Genomic DNA, 25,234 nt, shown 5'->3' on the forward strand with positions numbered 1-25,234 from the left:
TGGCTCCGTGGCAAGGATGGAGAATGGCACCTTCCACCAAAATGTTACGCACAAAGTATATTTACAAAGGATAACTGCAGCGCTGGCCAGTTCAGCCGACAGCTCGAGAGCCAGCGAGCGTTCGTCTTCGTCGAGGCGCCCGCATGCATCGTCCACAAGAAACATGCGATATGCATGTATCAATATTCAACAAAATATGCACATTTCTGCAGTTCCATGGTTCGCTGGAAGCAGGGTCTTGGCGCCGGCATTTTTTTAATACGGATGTTCCATAGTGAATTTTCAATCACAGTATGGCTCACTTATCCAACCTGTGGCAGGGAGCCAATCACAGTCAATCATTTGGATCCTAATCAGGCCCAAATCCAGTCCAAGAATGTGATGTGTGGTACTCGTATTACTCTGCTTGTGTCTTCAATCAATTAATTGAAACTTAGAAAATAGTTATTGCTTTTCACCTATGAATCAATTAACCTGACGATTGAGTGATCAATCTCCCAGACCTACATGGAATGCAAAGTCAGCTGCACTAAGCGACAAATTTTGGTATAAGCATACCTTGGCACACCGGCCTTGAAGAAAAAAGTCAACTGAAGTGAACTTGTCTTGGGACATGAATGTCTTGTTAAGCTTCCATTAAGATTGTACATCATAAATGCAAAACCAAGCACTAGTCAACTTTAGTTAATTATACACTTTGCGATTACCACTTCGCAAGCACAGTCTCTGCGATGGAGCTTAAAGCATATGTGCAAGATGTATTTACATTCATCACACAAAAATTTAAGTAAAATGTGTGAATGTTTAATTTTTGAAGATGCTGTAGATTACATTTCAAGCAGAGTTGAAAACACATCCTTTTAAGAAATGACGAGAACATTGGTAAAAAAAATACAATTAAAAAACAATTTTATTTGTGTGCAAAACAGTGACAAGTCAATACATAAAAATAGCTTGGATTCATACTAAAACATGAATGACATGATGCAGTTAAATAGAGAGTTATGGTATGACTTGAATTGCTATACTACAGTACAACAGGTCTTTCCAATGAGCTCAAGAGACAGGATGTAAGGGGCTGTGGGCATGTGTAACTGGCACTGAAAGTTGCAAAAAATGCAGAATCTGACAAAAGGTTTTAACATTTGCCAGTCCTAAGGGCACAGTTAGCAATTTGGAGGATCAGACTGCAGTTCTATGCGAGACCAGTGGAGTTGGCCGCAAAATCTTCTTTGCAAAGCCCATGCCACACAAATTTTTGGCGTCGGTGGTAGAACACATAAGCGCCAAGAGTACAATGACTGTGAGAATGACTATGAACAATGAAACCACACGAGCAAACAAGCCAGGGTAACAAAAATACACTATGTGCAGCAAGAGTGAGAGAGGATTTATTTGAAAGATGGCACAGAGGTTCGCCTGAGCTAGGCTGCTCTAGCCTGCAACTCTGCACGGAGAAGGGGTGTGTGTGTAAAGGTTTGATGATGATGACATAAAAGAATAGGCGTGCACGATGGCAGAAGTAAGTCCAATATTCTGATGCCTTGTAATACACACACCTCATAAAAGCGAAACACTGGGAAACACACCTTTAAAAACTCCCAAGAAAACCCTTATGAACACCTAAAAGGCTCTTCCGTTCCTTCCCACAAGGACACCATGGAGGTCTTGCATACTATAGAACATCACATCAAGCTGTGAAAGAGCTGATGCAAATGCCCCAGCTCATTAGCAATGCCAGAAGTGCATGCATCTTCGATGATAATTGCAAGGATGACATTTGGAATACCAAAAAGCATGGCACCCCATTTGGATTGCTTGTCGACATCAGGACAATGAAGGAAGGATGTCCGACTGTACTGCCAGTTCTGAATGCCTGTGAGATGAAAAACAGAAGATGGCCAAGCGAGCTGCAGCCTGGCGGGGCGGGAGCTCTGCCATGAATATTATTTTTAGCTGAGGAAGTCAGCTTTTCGTCCAAGATGTTGCAGCCATGACGGTATTAACTTTTGAGAACTGGCATGGTGGTGTTTGACACCAGCATGATTGCTGTTTATATCTTTTCGTTTGTCATTTAAATATTCCTTGGCATTGTCCTATTAGCTACTATGTATGCAAAATTCCTCCCTCTTATATTTTGATTTCACACAATTTTGTTTGTTTTGCTCACCACAATAGGTCACAGCTCTCCTCTGCAGTGTGCATCTACCTACCTTGTGGGTGAAACGACCAGTGAGCGTTTCCGCTCTTCGTGACACAACCGTCAACAACGCAGTTCCACAATTGTTGGAGCAGTCAGTGAAACAGACATGCCAGGCAACAATGCATGCTTGCGCATTTACGTGTTTCCACAAAGTTTCTTGTGCACTCCTTTAAAGCTGAGCATGAACCAAAGGTCGATTAAACACACTCATTGCATGTCATGTATTGCCAAATTCACGCAATGGCATCATTTCACACATGGGCAGGAATGGCAGACTGAGTGACCGGAAGTCTGGTAGAATTGTTGGCTGGGCCTGTTGGAAGATGGCGGACACAATGGCAGCCAGCAAATGGACACACACAGAAGGGAAAAGAAGCAGATTAAAACTGTGCTGGTGCTTTCGTGCTATCCAGTCCCAGTTGCAGTCTATATGCAACGATTCCCTGCCATTCAGAAAGAACTCTCGTACTGCAAACTTTCACCACCCACGGTCATTTCTGTCTCGACGAGCTGCTCCATCACCATCACTCTTCCTCGAGGTCGGGGGGTGGGTCGCCCAAGACTGCTTGTTCTGCAGTGGACAGGAGGTACTTGAAGAGCCTGGTCACCAGCGTGGTCTTGTGCACCAGCATTGTCCCCTCGTGGTCCAACAAAAACACGTTGAGGAAGTGCACGCTGCGCAGGGGCAACTCCTGGTAGCGATGCGGCAGCACGTGCTTCGACACATGCTTGCAGAGGGCAAGCAGGAAATTCCGCCCGTCCTCGACCGTGACGCTCCTTGAGGGTGGCGGCAGCTGGCCAAGCACTTCCGCACTGCTGGAGCACCATGGAATAATGAGACGTCACAGTCCGTGAGACGAGCATCGATTGTAAGCAAGCCCCGTGCTTGTTAACAAAGGGACACGTTGGAGAAGAAAAAAGGAAGAAGAGCGCACGGCTACGCCACCGACATCACTTTTCCTTCGCATACCTGTTAGCCTTAAGATTTGAAAAATACTACTACATTTGAAGCCGAAAAATACTAAGATGTCATGAAAAATACTGAAGCTTGTTTTATAACTCAAGCTAATAACTAGTTATAAAAGAAATCAGGCTTTATTCTAAACAGGAGTGCTGCGAATAGGCACTCTCTAGCATCACAGCTAGTGTGATCTGCGTCACAGACACATGAAAATATTCATAGAGTTTATTAATGAAATATTTATGTAATGGTAGCAGATATCTCAGTTGCCATTGTGCACTGTTACTATGAGCTGGGTGGCTATGCTGCGGGTAAGTCCAAATATTCGACTGGGTTGATAAAAGTAGGCTCTGAAATATTGATCGATGACTGCAGTTGCATTCTTCCTGAATCAGTTTTGTCCTACATTAAATGCAAATAAAAAATGCTAACGCTATTCGTGTGATTATGAAAATTGTAAACAAGCTAAAACAATCAGGCACATTACAATAAAGCTGTAAAAATTTCCAGGTGTGCCTTCACTACTTGCTACTCTGAACAGCAACCTTCGTGAGGTAACCTTTGAAAACACATCTGTTAGTCCGGCTTTGCTAGAAAATTCATGCCAGCATAGTGCTGTGCCTTTTTGCTTTTGCCTGCATCAAGCTTGATGGCAGCACGGCAGCAGTTTCGTGATGGCATGGATTTCGTGAAAATGCATGTCACACCGCATGTTGGAAACTTTCTCGCATCTTCACAAGCTCTCTTGGAAACTACTTCACTTACTCAATTTTAACGTGCACCCAATTTTCATGGCCAGAAATTATAACAAGTAATGACTTTGACTGTCCATTCGCCATTTTTTTCGTAGTAAGAGAGAGAATGCAGTGGAGATTTGCCAAGGCTTGGAAAAAGGTAAATTTACTGCATCCCAGCTACAGTGAAATAGGCGTCATTCACTGTAGCTCTTGGAGGCCTCCTCATCGCTAGGAACAGCCCACAGCATCCCATATTCAGTTTCGCCTATGGCGGTTGGGATACTGGATTTTTTAAAAGCCTTGCAGACATGAAGGAAGGACATAAACTACCTATAGGAGTGAGCATTATGTCATACAGCCAGCCTTGGCAAGCGAACTCTCTGTGAAGCCATCCTCTTCGCTTTTTCGTTCACAGTGCTGGCCCATGACGTGACTTTTGAGACTCAGCATATTGGCTGAGAATGTTTGGTTTCCAGTATTTTTTTAATCAACGTGCACTTGTTCGGCTGCCCTGCCATAGCTCTGCCAGTAGAGTGGGAACAGTAAAACCTACCAAGCTCTGTGACATGACGATCATGTGTTGGGCCACCTTGTTCAGCTTCAACCATGTAGCACAACGCCCCCTGCTAGTTCTTTCCTTTCTCCATGCTTGCAGGCCACAGAATCAGGGGTACTGATGCCCCCTGAAATTATCACTGCGGCTAATATACTTCCCAGCATGACTTACATATATGTCATTATGTGTTTATACTATCAATATGTCAGTGATTTGTTTGATCCACATACAAAAATAAGCAAACAGAAATCTTTCAAAATGGCCACCGTTCTTACTGCAAAACCCCTCCTGAATGTAATTCCTGGTTGCGGCCCTGCATGGAATCCTAACAAACTTACAGAGCAGGCACAAAGCTACACCAGCATTAGCAGCAGCAGTGACATGTGGATTGGAGTGAGCAACAGAATTTTCAAATGTCAATGCAGTTTTGGTTTGTAGTGAAGCATATCAATTTATAGTAAGTTGTTCCTGAAAAAAAAAAAAAAAAAAGTGCACGTTAGAATCTAGCAAGTAGGGTATTGTCTCTAATATGTAAAGGTGGATTCCTCTATTCAATCTGAAACGAGCTTCTTGGTGCACGGAGGAGAAGATTCTTCCACTAGTAAACTCGAAACAGGTTTGCATTTTCTACTGGTTGTTTCAGACCCCTTGCTCCACAACAGATCACAAGGATCCCCGCCATCACATGGGTTTGACTGGAAGTTTTAGAGCGTGCCAAGTTCTGCCTGCTGCAATTCGGACCTGCGCGATCCGAGCGTTATCCGAGCATTCCCTCAAGGATTCAGGAAGAGAGAGTTGTAAGTAAAATTTAAGTCTATTCTTCATTGATGTCTAATAGCCCAGCCACACAGGGTCACTTTTGACCGTGATCAATCCCAATAGGGATCGGTTTCTCAATTGCGAATGGTTCCCTTCTGAGAAAGAAGCCAACCAAGACTGCGAAATTCGACCCCGATTGGACTCTCTCGTGATCAAAAGTGTCTGTGTGACACCAGTGTAAGGAGTGAAATAAAAATGGAAAAAGTGGAAAAATGAGTGAAACGTCAGTCCGGGTGACCGAGCGATTTGTCTTCGCCATGATGACAGCGACTACCTTTGTCAAAATGTTCGCGTTGTGCTAAGGCTTCCCTCTTTCAGCCAGTGTTGTTCATCAACGTCTGCTACTCTCCCCATGGAAAATTTTACTGATTAGTACGTACCTTCATCAAACATTATGAGGAAGACATACACAAGAGAACAGATCACACACAAGTGCCGTTCTCTTATACATCTGTTCTTGTGTACTCCTTGCATACGTCCATTCTCTTATGCATATCTTCCTCACGCTGTCCGAAGAATGTGCAGCAAACTGCACAAGGCACTGCAATCAAGCTATTAAGTGAAGATCAATGGCTACAACAGGGTATAAAAAGAGGCTAGTTAGTGATGCATATTCAAGCAACTACAGCGCTAAAAGCGATGAAGGACGAATGATGTGGGATAGACACAAGCACTATCTTCCAAATAAAGGCTTTACGTTCAGTTTCACAGATACTAGGTGCGACAAAAAAAAAAAAAAAAAGAAAAAGAAAAAAGAGACTGGTTTAATAAATTATTGTACTTATAGAATCAGTTCTCTATGACATTATCACCTTCAAAGTAGTTCTCTTGAGCATTCACACACTTCTGCATTCGGTGCTGCCATTGCTGGTAACAGTTCTGGAACGAGGTTTTTGGAACACCCTTTAGGGGATTCTCCGTTTTTGCCTGAACCTCTTCAACTGAGGTAAAATGGGTTCCCTTTAAGCGAGATTTAACTTTAGGAAATAAAGAAAAGTGGCATGGGAGCCAAACCAAGTGAATAAGGAGGATGCCCCATCACAGTAATGTTTTTGCTTGTCAGAAACTGCTTGACAGATAGGGCCGTGTGAGCGGGTGCATTGTCCTGGTGCAAGAGCAATCTATTGCTCCACAACTGTGACCTTTTTTTCCTAATATTTTCACGAAGTCGTTTCAGTACTTCAATGTAGTGGTGTTGATTAACAGTCTGACCACTGGGAACCCATCCAATCATTACAATTCCGTTAATTTTAAAGAAGACAATTAACATTGGCTTGAATTTTGATTTTGACATGCACGCTTTTTTGGGTCTTGGGGATCCTGGAGACTTCCACTGGATTCCTGGATCCTGCATTGACTGGCGCTTACTTTCTAGGTCATAGGTAAAAATCCATGTCTCATCACATGTTACAACAGATTCCAACAAATTTGGCTCGTTTGCAATGCGTTTTAACATGTCCATACACACGTCTTTACGACACTGTTTTTGGTCATCGGACAGAACTTTTGCACAACCTTTGCACAAATCTTCCTCATGTGTAATTCGTCCGTTAAAATGTGTCGAACAGCTTCCCTATTCAAATTAACCAACTACGCCACTGCACGAACACTTAATCTTCGGTCACCACGGATAACATCACAAACTTTGGCAGTTTTGGTCTGTAATCGCTGACCTTGGGCGCCCAGCACATTCATAATCTTCCACACTGTCCCTTCCCCCTGAAAAGCTCTTGTGCCATTCAAACACATGTGCACGAGACAAAGTTTCATCTCCATAAGCCTCGGTTAACATTTGAAGTGCTTCCGTGGCTGATTTCTTAAGTTTCACAAGAAACTTGACGTTGATTCGCTGTTCGGTTTTTACATCAGACATTTTTCCGGCAGAATGCAGTTGCACGTACTCACTTGATGACGCAGCACTCGCAACTGACGTGATCGGTTCCATCGAAACTAGCCGCATAAATAGAGGTGGTGTGTGGGATGATGTCAGCAAAACAGTTGTTGCCAACTCCACTCCCTTTTCAAGCTCACTTAGTCTTGTTTCTTTTGTGTCACACGTCATATATATGAAAATGTTTACGAAAATTCATGAACAGATGAGTGCCACTCGCAGACACATAGGCAACAAAGAAACAACAATGGAAATCACAGCCTATAAAGGCAGAACAGGCCATATTTGTACATATTTAACTGTGAAACTGAGAATGAACCTTTAGATGAAGGTCAGTTATGCCAGTGTCTGTCCTCTGTCATTAGTCCTTTGTTGGTTTCTGCACTGTAGTTGCTTGGCAATGGCTTTAGGCAGCAAAGGAAAGCAGACGAGAAGACAAGGGGCAGATGTGTGCCGTCTCTCTCTTTTTTTTTTGTCTGCTTTGCTTTGCTGCCTGTAGGGATGAAACTGCACCAACTTTTACCCCCCCCCCCCAAGAAAATGCATTTCAAGTCGCTGTCTGCGCACCTGAAGCCCATAATGACGCCGTCCATGTTCAGTTCCAGGCAGCACATTGAGGGGTCCTCAGGCTCGAGGAAGGTGAGACCCCACACTGCGACCATGGACAGCTGCCATGGGGCCAGCTGTAGAGCAAGTAGGGTGACACCAAAGCTGTTTCCCAGCTTATAGGCCAAGAGAGTTCGTGCATTCACTGACCCCGCTAGGAACACCAGCGAGATCTTCTCACTGCTGTGCACCAGCCCTGCAGCGTGAGGCTTCCGGGAGCCCGCACTTGCCATGCAGAAGAATGCCTCCTCGCCCTGCCTCTCGTGGCCACCGAGCACGTTGCACGGCCGTGACAGAAGACGTGGCTTGCGCCCTTTGCTGGAAGCAAGAAACGCTTGTTTCGGTTGTGCCCACAGAGCTTCTACAACTGCCTCAACAAGACAGCTTTGAAGAAATAAAAAAAACAAATAAGCAAACAATAAACAAATTGGAACGATAAAATGTGCTTTATGGGGAGCATGTGTGGCCATTTCCTTCCACGCACTCATGTCGATGGGATTGCACGTTGTGGATGTGTCAAGAGCCGGAGGGTCCGAGCAGGAAATTGCACTACGCCCTCTTCCGGTTTCCCTGTTGCTCTCGCTATATGCACTCCCCTTCTCCCAGACTGATAGGAAAGGGAATAGGATCCCCCAAAATATGTATATTCAATTGTTCATTGTGCTAGGCGCATTCTAGTAGTAGTTACTCATATTCTGTAATCTTGTTTGTTCAGTTCTGCAATATTCCTGTGCACAATGAGCTATATCATTTTATACAGTACTATCATTCTTGTTGTACTGGTATCACTTCGTATTATTTTTTGTCTTAGCAAAGCTATTTTGTATGATTCATTATTGCATCTAGTGTTTCATTTTTTTTAATGTTTATTTTCTTACTCTGATGCTTAATAATGTTATTGTTTTATGTACTACCTGACAGGAGGTCCCCTTAGGCTCTTGTGCTGTGGGACCTGCTTCTCTATCTTCATTTATGGATTAAGCTTATAGCTCAATAAAACATGACTCTGATTCAACTCATGAGGAAGACATTTCCCTTGCCAAAGTAAAAAAACATAAAGCGTTCCCGAAGGAGAACTTATTAAGATTAAGCAAAATTTCCAAACGATCTATGGGCGTGCCAGTCCGTGGTGTAGCGACTCACCACCGTCTCTGCACCACATCTCATGGGAATGCCAAAATACATCGCCAAGTTTAAATACCTACTTAGCTAGGTGTAATCTAACACACTGGAGTAATGAGAGGCACAACTCGCCAGCTCAGACCCGGAGGTGCAGAAGGCTCTTCTGGGTCACGTTCGGCTGGCGGCAGAAGCCAGTCGAGCCCTCGACTTGGGGCCCCACTCATCAAGCTCCTGACCCATTGTTCCCCTTTCTCCAATTCAATAAAGTTATTCTCTCTCTTGTTCTCTCTCTCTCTCTTTGGCTTCCCGACCTTGGCCCTGACCAACGGCCTCATGTGAACCTTACGGATACCTGCCACAACTTGTGACATAACTTGCAACAGGGCAAGCCTATTCATCACCTTTTTACAGAATGGACCTCCCTTCTGCAGGCATTCTGTATTGCTCGCAGGAGCAAATATTGCTTGAGCAGATGCCGCTGGTTGCCTTATGGTCCAAACCCAACGTGGCTGTGATTAGCCTACACTACGGGTTGGGGACTACTACAGAATGACTGTGTGTGGCTAGATATGGAGCTTGCCTTCAACCCTAGCCGCAGGCATAGCGTAACTCCACAGCTTAAACAGTGTTACCACGTTTCCATCTTGGTAGAAAACTGTATAGCTTTATGGAAAACACGGACTGCGCTTGTCCGTGTTTTCTTTCTTGTCCCTATTCGTTTGCGCCATTCTTTCTTGAGAAAACTTTACAGTGGTTTTGCTGATCAGGCCTGTACGTAGACCTTTTCATCGGGCGAGGAGGATAGGGCACGCAGCGAGCCTTTCCTCCTCTCTGGCTTGGGCAACTGGGCACAGCGCTGCTTGAAAGTATTGCTGTCCCGTGCTGCGGAACGATTTCGGAATGTTTTAGACCGTAATTTGTGAAATTTACGCAATGTCAGTTCATATAAGGTCGTCAGGGAAGCCTTTCGGTGCATCAGTGGCTACAGTACGCGGAAATATGCCTTGGTGGCGCAAAAATGTGACATGCATAATAGCCGGGGTGTACACGTATTATCAGTCATGGTGTGTGTATGTGTTGTGAACTATTTTGCTTGTATTGGTTTTAATTAAACAAAGAAAACCAGTGTCTGTATTACCAGCATTAAATGGTAAATCAGCTCACTGCCTGATTGCTTGGCATAGGGAGTAAAACATAAAGCATAAGAGCGCATGCTCGTGCACGGCCAACCTAAGGCAACCAGGAAACATCTAAGCAGCAGGCGCTATCAAATATTTGTGATACACCGGCATCGTTCTCATGCATTTCAAGTCTAGTAGGCTTGAAATTATTATGTCTACGTTATCCTTCCTGCATGAGGCCGATGACGCTGCTCAACACGGCGATCACTGCGGTTGGTGAACCAGCATGATACATATATAAGCTGTGTGCTTCGGCATTGCCTTTTTGGCCTGTATACAGCCATAATATATGAGAGGGATCGCATAAAAAGAATCCGATGGCTATCTTTGAGGACAAAATTTCCATAATACGTGTGAGTGCGTTGTAGAGAATGGAACGAACACAACCGAAAAAAGAATTCGATTATCATCCTCTTTCTTGAAAAAGCAAGAGAAAACGGGCTAACGCCGCAATACGACCTCGCATAGTCATGTGGCACAATGTTTCGACATAACCGCTGATGCCGTATGGTTGGACCATGCACTATATTTGTAATCCACCACCTTATAGCTACCACTGCTTGGGACACTCGCGCAGTTCTAAAACGGTCAGGTATGCTGCTATTACTAGCCAAAACTATTTTATTGAAGGGTGAAAACCTCATCCATCGAAATAAGTAGTCACGCAATGTAACCTGCAGCGAACAGTTTGAACACTTGTCAAATTATAACCGCACAGCTCTTATCGCAGCAGATCGGCACCCACGCTGTTATGATTGTCGCATATGTCTCATTTCTCCTAAACCGCAGCTTAGAACTAGAAGATAATACTGCAATAAGGTCACATTAGTGAATGGAACATTCAGAAATACACAATTTATCTCTGAGGCTGATTGTAGGCTCAAATATATGTGCACACACATTCCGCTGCATGCTCCGTCCGCCTCTATGCCAGCAGAAAGTCCGGCCATACCGACTTAAACCCCTTCAGTACGTCTCACAGAACCGTTTAGCGCGTAGAAGACGCACGTCATGCCAAATATACCGTGTGAGCGCAAAAACAAGCACCAGAAACTATCTCCGAACGTATACCTGCCATGCAAAACGGAGCGCTCGCCCAAGCCAGCATGCTGACTGTCCATAGATGGCGCCATTGCCTAGCAATATGGTGGCGCCCATGAAAAAAACGGTGTATGCAGTGGTAACTGCTTTTAACCCGCTGCAGTGATGCGTCGGGCCCCACCCGATGTGCAAAAGTATCCATTGTGGTCACATGTCGAGTAGTGCCTGATGAGCGCATGCTCACGTTCACCAGTTATTTGGGTTAGTAGTGCCAGGTTTTGAGCTTCTTCAAGTAGTCAGTGAAGTTTGCAATGTCTCCAGATGAGGGCAGCACTTTTCTTACTTCTCTCATGCTTGAAAAGATTTGTGTGATTTTTGGTGTGAAGCGCCGACAAAATGGCAGCGTTTTCTGGACAAAATTCACTTAATTTCATTAACTTAGAAGATAATTTTAGTGCCCTGGATGAATATATTTCACCTTCAGACAGTCGGCAAACATCCTCGGATGGGAGCAGTTTAGAAGAAAGCAACTGCGAGGGCCCTACAGGCCTACAGCGCAAATTTTCCTCCACCAGGAGAGTGCTTTGAGTGCTACCACATGTACAGTGTTGAAGTACTACTTAAAGCTTCAGGAATAAGTAAATTTTCTGAAATGTAACTTAACATGTGTTCATTTACCTAACCAGTTTTCTGCGTCGCGTATAAATGCATAAAATGGCCCTTGACTGGAATGACCTCCAATTGGGTAACTGCATGCGACCGCAAAAGGCTAAGGTAAATATTATTTTTTTAATCTTTATTCTTCTGAGATATCGCGCTGCAAACTTGCAGACATATGCTCATTGCTTATTTCGAATATGAGGTTTATTTCAGTTTATCTCAGTTGGTTTTAACCTTATGCACATTTCCTTTCCCTGATTTTCTGGAAAATAATGTGAAAAGTCACTTCATATTTAGCTAAACTCTACACAGTTGACACTAAATAGTTGGCACTCAGAAGAGTGCATTGCTGGGTGTCAAAGTCAAAGTCTAGCAACTATTCTACGTTAGACACATAGCAATATAAGGTTGGTCTAATTAGATTTTCTGAATCATGCTGAAGCCACTGCTACCACTGATACATGGTGAAATTCTACGCAGAGGAAGTGAAAGTGCTGCTTTCATATTTCACTACTGTGCATGGTGTCAAGCTGGTGGGTCCTACCTGTCTGGAAGTTCTGACAACATGCCCCGCATTATTTCCTTGAGTTTGGCAAAAGTGAATCCCCACAGGGGCAGTCCATAATAGCAGCTCCACGTATTGGTCCGCAGCAGCCGTAACGCCAGGGCATCGTTGCCACTTGGCATACTGGGGGACTCTTCAGCTGCCATCTGTGTCAGGCCACCGAAAAAAAAAAAAAAATTAAACATGGTAAGTTCAAAGTTAAACTTGTGCTTGCCTCGTAGGGCAGAGGAGCCATCAGGGGCAGTATTCTCAAACAATCACTTTCAAGGGTACGACCACTTTCGCAAGATTTTGAGCAACTTGGCAAAAGAAGCGTCTAAGCGTACAGCTGACAGTATTCCTGGCACTGTGCAAACATGAATACTTTGGCGCAGGGCTAGAAATGGTGTGGGCTGTATGTGGCGATGTGTCTGATGCCAAGTCACACACAATCTCATGAAAGTGATCTTATCCCCAAAAGTGAATGCCTGAGAATACTGCCCTCGCATTCGGTGTATCGTGTGGCCTCCCTCCCAAGCACTGAGAGTCCAATGCTGCTTAGCTTCAGTGATCGAACTGGCAGGTTCAGCATGCCATGACTGATGGCCACACCGCGGGATGAATGTGCTAGTGTACCACGCTTTAAACAGTAACTTGCATTGCCTGTTCAAAGCCATCAAAAGAACCCTTAACCATACTTTGTGAAAGGCATGGAATGCTTTTGGTATGCATACCTATGCGATTAGAAGAGTAGCAGTGGGCTCACTGGTAATCCACTGTTGTTGCGAAGATGTATAGCGCAAAGCAGTAAACAAACATGAGTGCTATACAGATGAGGATTATTGTGACATGCACAATATTTATGCTGGTAAATAGAAATAGAGTAAGCAGCAAAACCAGCTAAAAACAACTACAGGAATCAAAGAAAGAAAGAAAGAAAAGTGAAGATACAAAATCATCCCAACTGTCAACTGTACATGGTGGTACCCTTCAAAAAACTATGTTCCTTATAAGACAGAGAAAGTGTTGGCAGAACCAATCTCACGGTGACTGTTGATGGCAATGCATTTAGCATTGAATAAATATAGAAGCACAACATACTGCCACTGTCAAAACTAGTTATGTATGAGGCGTGTACTGCGGTGGGAGTCCGCTTTTGCACTTTCCTAATAACACTCGGTGCCATCTAGCGGTGCCACCAGGGAGTCTGCGCATGGCCTTCGAAATGCATGGCGTGCAACACCGAGAAACACTTCATGCGGCGACTGGGCTCCTCTGTCATGCTTCTTTCGGGTCACGTTGCAGCATCTAGTGGCACTGCCGAGAAGTCTGCGTGTGACCTTCAACACGAGAAGCATGTTGTGCCGGTGCCTGCGAATGCCGAAAATTGTTCCCTGGCTTGCCACACACTCAGTGGCATATACTCAGAGACCCAAGTTGGCGAAAGGGTCAGTGATGAGTCACACATATCCAGTGTCTTCATGGCACAGCTCACTAAAGTGTACAAGTAAAAAGCATTCATTGAAAAATGGCACATACTCAGTGCATTTGTGGTGCAGCCTGCTAAAAAGTTGCATTGCTGTCCTTGAGGAGCCCTTGTGACGTGGGTTCTATTTCGCCCAGCATTGGAGAAATTTTAAATTATTTTTTTTTTGTCATTGTAGAGTGGCACATTCCCAGCGGCACATACCTATACTCCATCTCACAAGTCCTTTGCAGCCCTGCTGAAGGTACGAGGCGTACACAGGCGATATCTTTGCGCAGCGGAATGTAGTTCTGGGCATGACTGTCTAATTATTGGCAGGGTGAGAGAGTTTTGTTTTTGCTGAGTAAATTAATTGTTACAGCAACAGGTGACATATCAGGACCTTTGAATGAACGTTGTGCACCATAAATTCAGGTGCCTTTAATTAATTCATTAATTAATTCACCATTAATTCACCAAGGACTGAAGTAAGGATGTCCTCTGTCTCCATCGTTGTGGATCCTTTATGTTAAGGGTTTGGAAAGATGACTAAAAAACAGTAAATTAGGGCTTGATTTATTTTACATCTATAACAAGCAAAGGGTGCAACAGAAGGTCCCTGGACTGATGTATGCAGACGACACAATGCTACTAGTGGACAATGCCAGAGATTTCGAGAGACTAGTGAATATGCGTGGTAGCACAGTGACACATCTGGGCCTTAAGCTTAGTGCAGAAAGATCTGGAATTACGGTATGATCTTAAATGAAGAGATGAGTAATTATGTGGTACCAATTCAACAGCAAGTCATGCCCATAGTATGGAAAATTAAATGACGAACAAATAGCGCAAATAACGGCCGGCATAGAGGAAGCAATAGAGAAACATCCCATGGAAAGATAGGATTATAATCAGTTAGAACTACTCATTAGTACAAATATAAAAGAAGTAAAAGGATTAAACCTCTGGAGAGGAAAGAGGAAGCCACGAAGTTGGTGGAATAAGGAAATTAGAGAGGCCACCGAACAACAACGGTTGGCATCACGGGAACACAGCAAAGCAAAGAGGGCACAGTTATCTGGAGAGGAAATAGGCCAAAAATAGGAATCTTATCGACAAAAGAAACAAGTGCAGGTCCTCGTCCAGGCTAAAATGAAGCAGTCCTCTGATCGCTGGCTGGCTGGTTGACATTCACGATGCAAATAAAGGGGGGGCAGAGAAAATTCTGGAACCATATAAGCTGGCTGGGTAAAGCGAATCACAGAAAGCAGCAACAGATTCACGATGCCGAGGGAAATTGTTTAGAGGGAGATGACGCTGTGAACTACATTGGTTCAGTTATAGCAGAGTCATTTAGGAAAGACGATAGGGTAATCACCCCACATGAGGGAGCAACAAAGGATAGCATAATAGAAAACAGCTTATAACTGACCAATCTTAACTGGAAAAAGGCAGAAGCAAAGGTTACAAAATGCACGTCCGTGGGGATAGACAAAATTCCAATCAAGTTAATTAATGAACTTCGCCCAAAAAGCAAGGAAATGCTTATAGAAGCATTGGAGGCAGTCATATCAAATAAGCAACTTCCGCATAGCTGGAAACAGAGTAAAACGAATTTGAGTTATAAAGGGAAAGGTGATAAGAAGAACATAAAATCCTTCCGACCAAATATGATAACATCAGTTATATAGAGGCTGGCAATGCAGGCGGTGAAATTAAAAATGCAGTCATGGGTAGAAAGTAATAGAATACTCTGAGAACTTCAGAAACGAGTTCAGAAGTGGTAGGCGCTTAGATGATAGCCTGTTCGTGCTTACTCAGTGCATAGAAATAGCTAAGGCGGAAAATAGACCTCCGTATTTAGCCTTCCTGGACATAAGTGGTGCATACGACAATGTGAACAGGGAACTCCTGTGGAACATATTAAAAGCTGAAGGTATCGGTAATGAGGTAATTGATTTTCTACAGGAACTATATCGAGAAAATAATGTTGAAATAACATGGGAAGGAATCAAGAGTACGACAACTGTCGAGGTTCACAAAGGATTAAGGCAAGGTTGTCCTCTATCACCGCTGCTGTTCATGCTTTATATGATAAGCATGGAAAGAAGGTTACAACGAAGCAATCTAGGGTATAATCTGTCGTACAGATTAGGCGAAAAGGTTGTTGAGCAACGACTACCGGGTTTAATGTATGCGGACGATAGTGTACTGTTAGCAGATAGCCAGGAAGATTTGCAAACTCTGGTTAATTATTGTGGAGATGAAGGACACAGTTTAGGTTTGAGTTTTAGTTCAGCTAAGTCCGGTGGGATGTTTTTCAACGATACAACTGATCAGGAGCTTACAATACAAGGCCATGAAATAGCCCGAGTGGTCGAATACAAATATCTCGGGGTATGGATAAACAAAGGGCAGATGTACACGGAAAAGCACGAACAGTCTCTCATAGCAAAAGGGCTAAAAGATGCCGGGATAATGAAACATAGGGCATTGTGGGGGTACAACAGGTATGAGGTACTGAGAGGTATTTGGAAGAGAGTAATGGTGCCGGGGCTTACTTTCGGGAATGCGCTCCTGTGTTTAACCAATGAAAAAAAAAAAAAAAACACTATGAACTACCACGTCCAAATTTTCTGATTCCCTATTGCGAACTGTGCTTTTGTATGTCTCCGTCTTTTGTCGTTTCCCTACTTTCCTTCCACCAATCCTCCAATCGCCTCTTACTAATGTCTATTGCGGACCTGTTTGCTTTACCACTGCTCCCGCTGAACCCAAGGGCCTCAAGGAGGCCAGTGGTGCCTAAATCGACCGCTGGGTAGACGTCTTCACATTCTAATAAAATATGCTCCGTCGTTTCCCTAGCTTTACCACAGCAAGCACATGCTTCTTCTTCCTTCTTATATCTCGCTTTATAGGTGCGTGTTCTAAGGCATCCCGATCTCGCTTCTAAAAGTAATGAGCTTCCCTTTGAGTTATCATAAATGGTTTCTTTCCTGATTTCATTTTTTCCTCTTAAGTAGTTACTCATGGCAGGTTTCTTTTCCATTGCTGCCACCCCTGAGATTAATTCAGCCTCTCTGACTTTCCGCTTGACCTTCTTTGTTGCTGTGTTGCCCACCCCACAGGCCACATACCTGCTGGTAAGCTTCCTAGTTTTTTTCCTCCACTGTGAATCAATGTTTTGCCTGTACAGATACCTGAACACTCTCCCAGCCCATTTACTTTCTTCCATATTCCTCAGCCGTTCTTCATACTCAATTTTACTGCGAGCTTCCCTCACTTCAAAACTAGTCCAGCCCACATCCCCCTGCACAGCTTCATTTGTAGTCTTCCTGTGAGCGCCCAATGCGAGGAAACCCACTGACCTTTGGTTCCCGTCGAGTCCTGATTGTAACCCTGATTTAAAGCAGACAACCACATTTCCAAAAGTAAGTCCTGGAACAATTACTCCTTTCCACATACCTCGGAGGACCTCGTACCTATTGTATCCCCATAGCGCTCTGTGCTTCATTATGGCTGCATTTCTCTTCCCCTTGACTGTTATGGTTTTTGCCTGTGTTTCCATATATCCATTGCCTTCGTTTATCCATATACCAAGGTATTTATATTCTGTTACCCAAGGTATTTCTTGGCCCTGTATCTCCACTGTCTGATCACTGTTTTCATTGAATACCATAACACCTGATTTTCTAACACTAAATTTCAAACCTAAATTGTTGCCTTCCTGTCCACAGATATTTGCCAGATGTTGCAAATCACTTTGCTTGTTAGCGAGCACCACAATGTCGTCCGCATAAAATAAACCTGGGAGTTGCTGCTCTATTACTGTACCTGCCTGCTTGTATGAGAGATTAAACCCGATATTACTTCCTTCTAGCGCCCTCTCCATCCTCACCATGTACATCATAAGCAGCAGTGGGGATAAAGGGCACCCCTGCCACAGTCCCTTGTTGATATGAACTTTCTCCGCACTCCTCATCCCTTCCCATTCAACGCAAACGGTATTTTCTAGGTAAATCTCTCTCAAAAGCTGTAGACAATCGTTACTTAAGCCTTCCCCTTCCAGAATATCCCACAAAATGTTGCGGTCTACGTTGTCGTAGGCTCCTGTAATGTCCAAAAAGGCCACATACAAAGGTCTGCTTTCTGCTTTTGATATTTCAATACACTGAGTAAGAACAAACAAGTTATCATCCAAACGCCTACCTATTCTAAAGCCATTCTGAAGCTCTCCCAAAATGTCATTATTCTCTGCCCATGCTTGAAGCTTTAATTTGATTGCCTGCATTGCTAGCCAATATATTACCGATGGAATGGTCAACGGTCTATACGAGTGAATTCTGTCTTTCTCCCCCTTACCTTTATAAATTAAATTCATTCTATTTTGTCGCCAACTGTCTGGTATTTGTCTATCTTTTAAAGTTTTTTCCACTGCTTTCACCGGAGCTTCCTTACTTTTTGGTCCCAGTTCATTTATCAGCCTAACGGGAACTTCGTCTAGCCCTGTGGCTGTGCGCTTAGGAATTTTCTTTTCCGCTTTCTTCCAGTATAATTTTGACAGCACCAGCTCCTTTTCCACTTGGGTCTCTTTCCTGCTCTTTTTTTCTTTTTACAACCTCGTCTTTGCCATGGAAAGATTCGGCTGTTACTATTTGGATGTAATTTATTGCCGCTTCTCCTTCCAGTCTATTTTCATCTTCGTCTAGGATATGTTGTTGTATTGTTGTTGACTTCCTGCCTAATAATTTTATGTGATTTCAAAATATTCTAGATGCGGCCTTCTTTTTCTCATGTATTTCTGACAACCAACGTTCACTTTCACCTTTTAATTTTGCTTGCACTAGTATTTGAACCACAGACTTTTTCTCCCGGTATATTTCCCATTTACTGGTTACTTCATCCTGTGGCAACTGCGCCTTCTTTGCCTGCCTGTGCTCTCGAGATGCTTTCTGTCGTTCGGCGATCGCTTCTCGTATCTCCTTGTTCTACCAGCTTTTCGGTTTCTTTTTTTCTTTCCAACGAACATGTTGTTTCTCCTTCCGTATTTCTGTCGTTATTACACTTAGAAGCTCACCATATTCCCACTCCTTACTTGGCCACTTGCCAAGTTCTTCCTCAACTCTAGTGACTATATTTGCTATTTGTTCAGCGTTCAAATTTGGACTGGCCATTGTGCTTTCCTTGCTCTCTTTCCCAACTACATATCCCATTTTCAATATGAAGCGTTTGTGGTCACGCCCTATGCTGCTAAACCCTTCCTCATCGATGACCATTTCTCTCAACTTATTATGAATTCCTTCTGTCATCAGACAGTAATCAATGGTCGATTGCCGGTTTCCCCACTTCCCATGTAATCTGTCCTTCACACTTAGGCCCTGTATTCACGATCACGAGGTTATGTTGCTCGCAACGGTCTAGCATTGACTTCCCGTTATTGTCGGTATAGCTATCTAAATCCTGTACATGGGCATTCATGTCACCTAATAGGACAATCTCAGCACCATTCCCGAAACCCTTAATATCAGCGCTTATGCATTCCACTAACTCTTTATTCTTCTCTGTGCAATTTTTTCCAGTCCACCAATACATAACTCCCAGCCAAGTTTCTTTCCCACTCATTGTACCTGAAAACCAAAGATGCTCTTGACATTGTGAATTTACTCTTTTCCATTTGGCTCCCTGATGGATGAGCATTCCGACTCCCCCTCCCTTTCTTTCCGACTTAGTTCTGTTGCACCCCTTCCTATACATAATTCTCAATAACTGGCGGCTCTTCTGAGTCTCTAAGGTGCGTTTCTGTAACCGCATACATCCCTATTTGTTCTCTATGTAACTGCTCCTCAATCTCTGCCCACTTTTCCTTTCTTCTGCCGCCCTGCATGTTTATGTAGCCTATTGCATGGCGAGCTCTTGTTCTTGCTTTCCTCCTTTTTCTGTTATCGACGGCGATGCTCTTCTGATGTTCCCCCCTAGGGGACCTTCTTCATTACTACCTACTCTGACCTCCTGAGCGCCCGCGGGCCCCCTAAAAAAGCAACAGCGCGACCCCCAAGTCGCCACCCCACTTCTCGTGCTAGCCTGTAATTGAAGTGGATCCCATCTCGTTTAAAACAACCACAACTTCTCACTTCCTCAAACGAACGGCGCCGTTCAGAGGGTGCACACGCTATGAACGGTAATGTGTGCGCTAGCCCTGCCTGAAGTAGTTCGCGAAGTGTAGGTGAAGCGAACGGACCTTATACATGTACTACATCGATCGCGTACGCCGGCCGGCGGTGCAGTTAAACGAATGCAGGCGTGCGATCTTTACAAGAGGACTCTTTTATAGCTCGGGCCCAACAAAGATGCCGCCTATTCAAATACATATAAAACGCAGAAACGCTTTTCTGGGATATCCACTAGGCCGATATTAATGGAATGTATTGAACTTGAAAGATGAAGTTAAATTCCAGTAACTGTTGGAAGGGTTTTGCATCTAAATTGGGCAAATTTCATATATATCTTCTGTGAATTTGTTACATCTTGTTTACAAGGGTTTCGCAAAAGCCCTGCTTACATATACTAATGGATTAGTTGAGTCATGTATAATATAATCCATTTTGTCTGTTTTAGATGTACTCTTAGATGCAATTTACAGAAATGTGATGTTTTTCATTGCTGAGTTAGAGTTGTCGACTTGACAGCTTCGTTTTCTGCAACATCTGCGATTTTCAAAATTTTTTATGAAACAATAGACAGCCTAAATCAAAAATTAGCTTTGAACAGTCACTGCATTGTAATGTTTTCTTTTGAGTGCAACCAACCTTATTGCCGAGAAAGACGATCTTTCTTTTCCCATGGGAGCCGGCTGCACAAATCTATTTCGATTCCGTCAGCAATCGGAGCAACAAAACATATAATCAACGCAGCGGCTCAAACTGCTACATTGAGCGCCAAATCACGTCGCGGTCTTTTTTTTTTTTTTTTTTTTGAAATATCATAGGTAAACGAAGACGCGATCGGTTGGACGCGCGCAATTTGAGAGGAACGCTGACCGTTAACAGAAAGCATGGGTCCGTGTCGAAAAAGTTCTAATAATACAGAAGAGTGACACAGTTTGAGGAACCGGTGCTGTGACAGTTGGAAGTACTTACAATTAGCAGCAGCTGTACTAAGCAGGCGCAGCAATCAGCGAGATTTCAGCGTTATTTCATACATCTTAACGTTCCAGTGTGATCGAACCCAACAGCCCAGCGTCCCACCCACGGTCCCGCGATTTCACACCGGTAAAGCAAGCAGGGCTCTTATTTCGCCGTCGAAATGTATTTGTTGCCAACTTGTAGTTTCGTTGAATGTTCCATTCAGTTTTGCTTTCGACATGTATGGTTGTGTAAAATGACATATAATGACCATCGAATATGGTACTTATTGGCTATGGTGTTGGACTGCTAAGCACGAGGTCATGCGATCGATCGAATCCCAGCTGCAATAGCCACATTTCGATGGGAACGAAATGCGGAAACACCCGCGTACTTAGATTTAGGTACGTGCCCGTTAAAGAACCCCAGGTGGTCCAAATTTCCGGAGTCCCCCACTACGGCGTGTCTCATAATCAGATTGTGGTTTTGGCACGTAAAACCCCATAATGAAGTTTTTTTTTTCTTGACCACGAGATAGCAATAAAGCAAGATAAAGACATTGCATAAAACCACACCACCGCACACCGCAGTAAACTTGAGCGCATAGAATGGAACTATATATATATATATATATATATATATATATATATATATATATATATATATATATATATATATATATATATATATACGGAAATGTGTAAATGATACGCAGTTGCTTTTTATGAAAGAAAGGGCGATAACAAAGACATGCCATGCGAATGCCATATGTTCTGATGCAATTGACAACAACCAATGACGAAGGGTAAAAAGAATGAACAATGAACATAATCCTTACATATAATCGTCCTAAGTTCTCGACTTTCAGTAATCAACACAAATTCATCTTATTCGGTGGTAGATACGATAGTGTCGGCAGAAGAATCACTCTATATATATTTCCTGTCGGCAATGCTATCATGCTGATAACGCGCATGCCGTTCGTTACTGGAAAGTACCGGGCTCGCAGCGTTAAAGAAAGGAAACACATCAAGGCAGATGACGATTATCATTGTGTGGCAGAAGGGGCACTCCAAAGGGTGTAAACTGTTCTTATTACACTCTTATAAAAATGTACACCCTTTGGGGCTTATCTTGTCCTACAACGATAATCGTCATCTGTCTTGCCCGCGTTTCCTTTCTTTAACGCTGCGAGCCCGGTACTTCCCAGTCACGAACGGCACGCGCATTCTCGACAGGAAATTTAGCGAGCGCCGAGTTTTCAAGAAAGGAAACGCCAGCAAGGCAGATGACGATTATTGTTGTGGGACAAATATACACCCCAAAGGGTGCAACCATTTTAAGAGTGTATATACACTCATAGAAAAATTTACACCCTTTGGGGCTTATATCTTGCCCACAACAACAATCGTCATCCGCGTTGCCCGCGTTGCCTTTCATTTTCTTTAATGCTGCGAGCCCGGCACTTCCCAGTCACGATCGACATGCGCGTTATCAGTGTGACGCAGCATTCTCGACAGGAAAGTATAGCGAGCATCGAGTTTTCAGGAAAGGAAACTCAAGCAAGGCAGATGACGATTATCGTTGTGGGACAAATATACACCCCAAATGGGGGCCGCCGTTTTAAGAGTGTAGAGTGAAAGAAGAAGAAAACGTGCCGACAGCTGTAGTAGGCAGAATTTATCGAAAGATGAGTAGCGAACAAACAGGCTATGAGAACAATTAAAGGTTGAATAATGTGAACCGTATACCGAGCCATAAAGATAGGGCTTTATTTTTTTTTTTTTACCTACACTATATACGAGTGTAGCTATAGTATGGAAAGTGGACTTTTCTTTTTTTCTTGGTGTAGAAACGTGTAGCGCCGCCCTCCTACACGAAGTCATTTTTTTATACGGGCGTCACACGGCGCACTTTTGATCGCGGTCATGCCCGATCTGGATCGAATTTCTCGGTCATCATTGGCTTACTCTTTGCGCAAGCTGTGCGGGGAGCCTATCGCAGTCGAAAATTACGATCCGGATCGGACTTGATTGCGATCAAAAATGTTCATGTGACACCGGTATTATAGCTGTAGAGTAGCATGAAAACTACACTTTCTACACAGATGTGGTTTCGATAAGCGTAGGCAGCAGACGGCAGGCTGGAGTTGCAAATGCGTGGAGCCATTTTGTCTGTGACTGTCGGCGCTGATATAGCGACGTTAGTGAATATTCGCTGCAACGACGGTAGCGAATATTCACAGAGGAAGCTTGTGAATCATCCATGTAAGAAGATAAAATTATCTTACATACGGATGGTGCGGGCTGTTTCAGGCTCCGCGCTAGAAAGCTGTCTTCGCGCACTGTGCATTCGCGATGTGTGTTGCTGCAGTTTGTCTAGATTTTGTTGATGAAAGGAAACTCGTACGTTGGCGTTCAGTTTCAGGCGAGGGCGTATACGCAGCCAATAAGTGCGAAGTCCGGCGAAGTGCGGTGACGAGCAGACAACGCCAAATGCAGCACACGACGTCATCTAGCCTCTGCCCGACACTACACTGGCCTACACGAAGTGTAGGTAGTGTAGATATAGTGCGTTCTAAGCGCTATATTGTAGGTAAAAAAAAAAAAAAATAGCACCGATATCAATGCCCACGGACGACGGAAGGTCAATATGCTAGTTTAGAAACATGTTCTGACGTTGCTAGTAGAATGCTTAGAGTATACTTCCAGGCACTATATTGCTAGCACTATTATAAATTCAACTACTGCCTTGAGCCACCAAACGCTGGTACAAACTTTAAAAAATGGCACTCATCATCGCAGAATACTTGGCCACTTTACCATCATCATCAACGCGGCAGTCCAATTGGGGAACAGAATGATCGGGGGGAAAAACTTCCCCCCTTTCGGCCCGGATGGCATTCACTACACTACGCCAGCGGGATGGCAGGTAGGAACGAGGGTGGGTCGTAGGGCTCAGACTTTTTTGCAGGCACGCACGGCGACCCTGCATGCCAAAACATAAAAGATAAAGGACAGGGGAGGGGGGGGGCAGGACAGGAGCACGGAGGAGGAAGAGGAAGAAGGCAGTAAATGTGGGGTTTATCAACATGCAGGGGGGAAGAAATCGCATTAAGTGGGACGAAATAGAACAACAATTACAAACGGAAAATTTTCAGGTATATGGAGTTGCCGAAACGCATTTAAGAGATGAAGAAGAGCCACCATTCATTGCAGGATACACCTGGGTAGGGTGCAACAGGATAAGGAATGAACGCAGAGGAGGAGGCCTTGGTGTGCTAGTGAAGGGAAAGGACTGGGAAAGGGTAAGGGAGAGCTGCAGTGAGCACATGTGGCTCAAGGGCACCGTAGGGAATGTTGAGACAATCCTGGGAGTTGTGTATATGAAAACGGGGAATGAGTCGAAAGAGGAGAATGCAAAACATTTCAAATGTATGGCCAAGGACATGTCAGGGAGTTACCTATGAAACGGGAGATAATCATCCCAGGGGACATGAATGCACATTTGGAATACGTTGACGGGGCGACAGATGCAACAGGGCAAATGTTAGTAGATTTTTGTGAGGCTCATGATTTTGTGATAGTTAATACTGAAATTAAATGCGACGGAAAAATAACATGGGAAAGAAATAACACCCACTCGACAATCGACTACTGCCTAATGTCCCACAAGCTGTATGAACGGTTGGGATGTATGGAAATTGATGAGGAAGGTACAAAAAGCCTGGGGAGTGATCACAAACGAATCAAAATCAGTTTTGGAAGGACAGTACCACTGGTAGAAACTAAAGAAAGGAAAGGCATGAGCAAATTGAAGGACAGGCAGCTACAAGAAGTGGCGAAAAACATTGAAAGCATGGTATCCAAGCAACCGCAAACGGCATGGACATACGACGAGTTAATAGGTATTTTTAAACGAGAGCTAGAGAAGGGACAGATAAGGAAACTAGGAAGCAGGGAAAACATAAACCGAAAAGCTGGTGGGACCGAGAAGTTAAGGAGGCCATAGAGCAACGCAAAGATGCATGCAGAAAACACAGAGCAGCAAAGAAAAGGGGAGCCACACCAGAAGAGGTGGAGACAAAATGGGAGGATTACCTTGCAATGAAAAGAGAAGCATTGGCATTAATTCAAGCCAAGATAGCAAAAGTTGGGGTACAGTGGTTGTTAGAGATACGAAAAAAAAGTCAGAAATGCCTCTAAGAAATTTTGGGAACACATAAGGCAACAGAGTAAGAAGACAGAGGTGGTTCAGCACTCACTGACCACACCAGAAGGAACAAAGGTAGAGGGAGAGGAAGCTCAGGAATATATTAGGTTAACAA

General features: G+C 43.9%; 1 protein-coding gene across 3 annotated transcripts; it reads right to left on the reverse strand.

Annotated features, from left to right (window-relative positions):
- Positions 1-892: 892 nt before the first annotated feature.
- On the reverse strand, positions 893-21,067 carry LOC142580064 (uncharacterized). Of its 3 annotated transcripts, none has more exons than XM_075690833.1 (4): positions 20,923-21,067; positions 12,322-12,488; positions 7,735-8,091; positions 893-3,016 (listed from the first exon to the last, which is right to left on the reverse strand). In XM_075690833.1, the coding sequence occupies exons 2-4, from the start codon at positions 12,486-12,488 to the stop codon at positions 2,728-2,730; spliced, it is 813 nt and encodes a 270-aa protein (XP_075546948.1). In that variant the 5' UTR covers positions 20,923-21,067; the 3' UTR covers positions 893-2,727. The 3 variants fall into 3 exon arrangements, with proteins under 3 accessions (XP_075546948.1, XP_075546946.1, XP_075546947.1); XM_075690831.1 differs by having other exon boundaries at positions 893-3,019; XM_075690832.1 differs by lacking the exon at positions 20,923-21,067 and adding an exon at positions 20,593-20,694 and having other exon boundaries at positions 893-3,019.
- Between the last annotated feature and the right edge of the window lie 4,167 nt (positions 21,068-25,234).

The sequence above is a fragment of the Dermacentor variabilis genome, chromosome 4 (genome assembly GCF_050947875.1).
Source record: "Dermacentor variabilis isolate Ectoservices chromosome 4, ASM5094787v1, whole genome shotgun sequence".
Lineage (NCBI taxonomy): Eukaryota > Metazoa > Arthropoda > Arachnida > Ixodida > Ixodidae > Dermacentor > Dermacentor variabilis.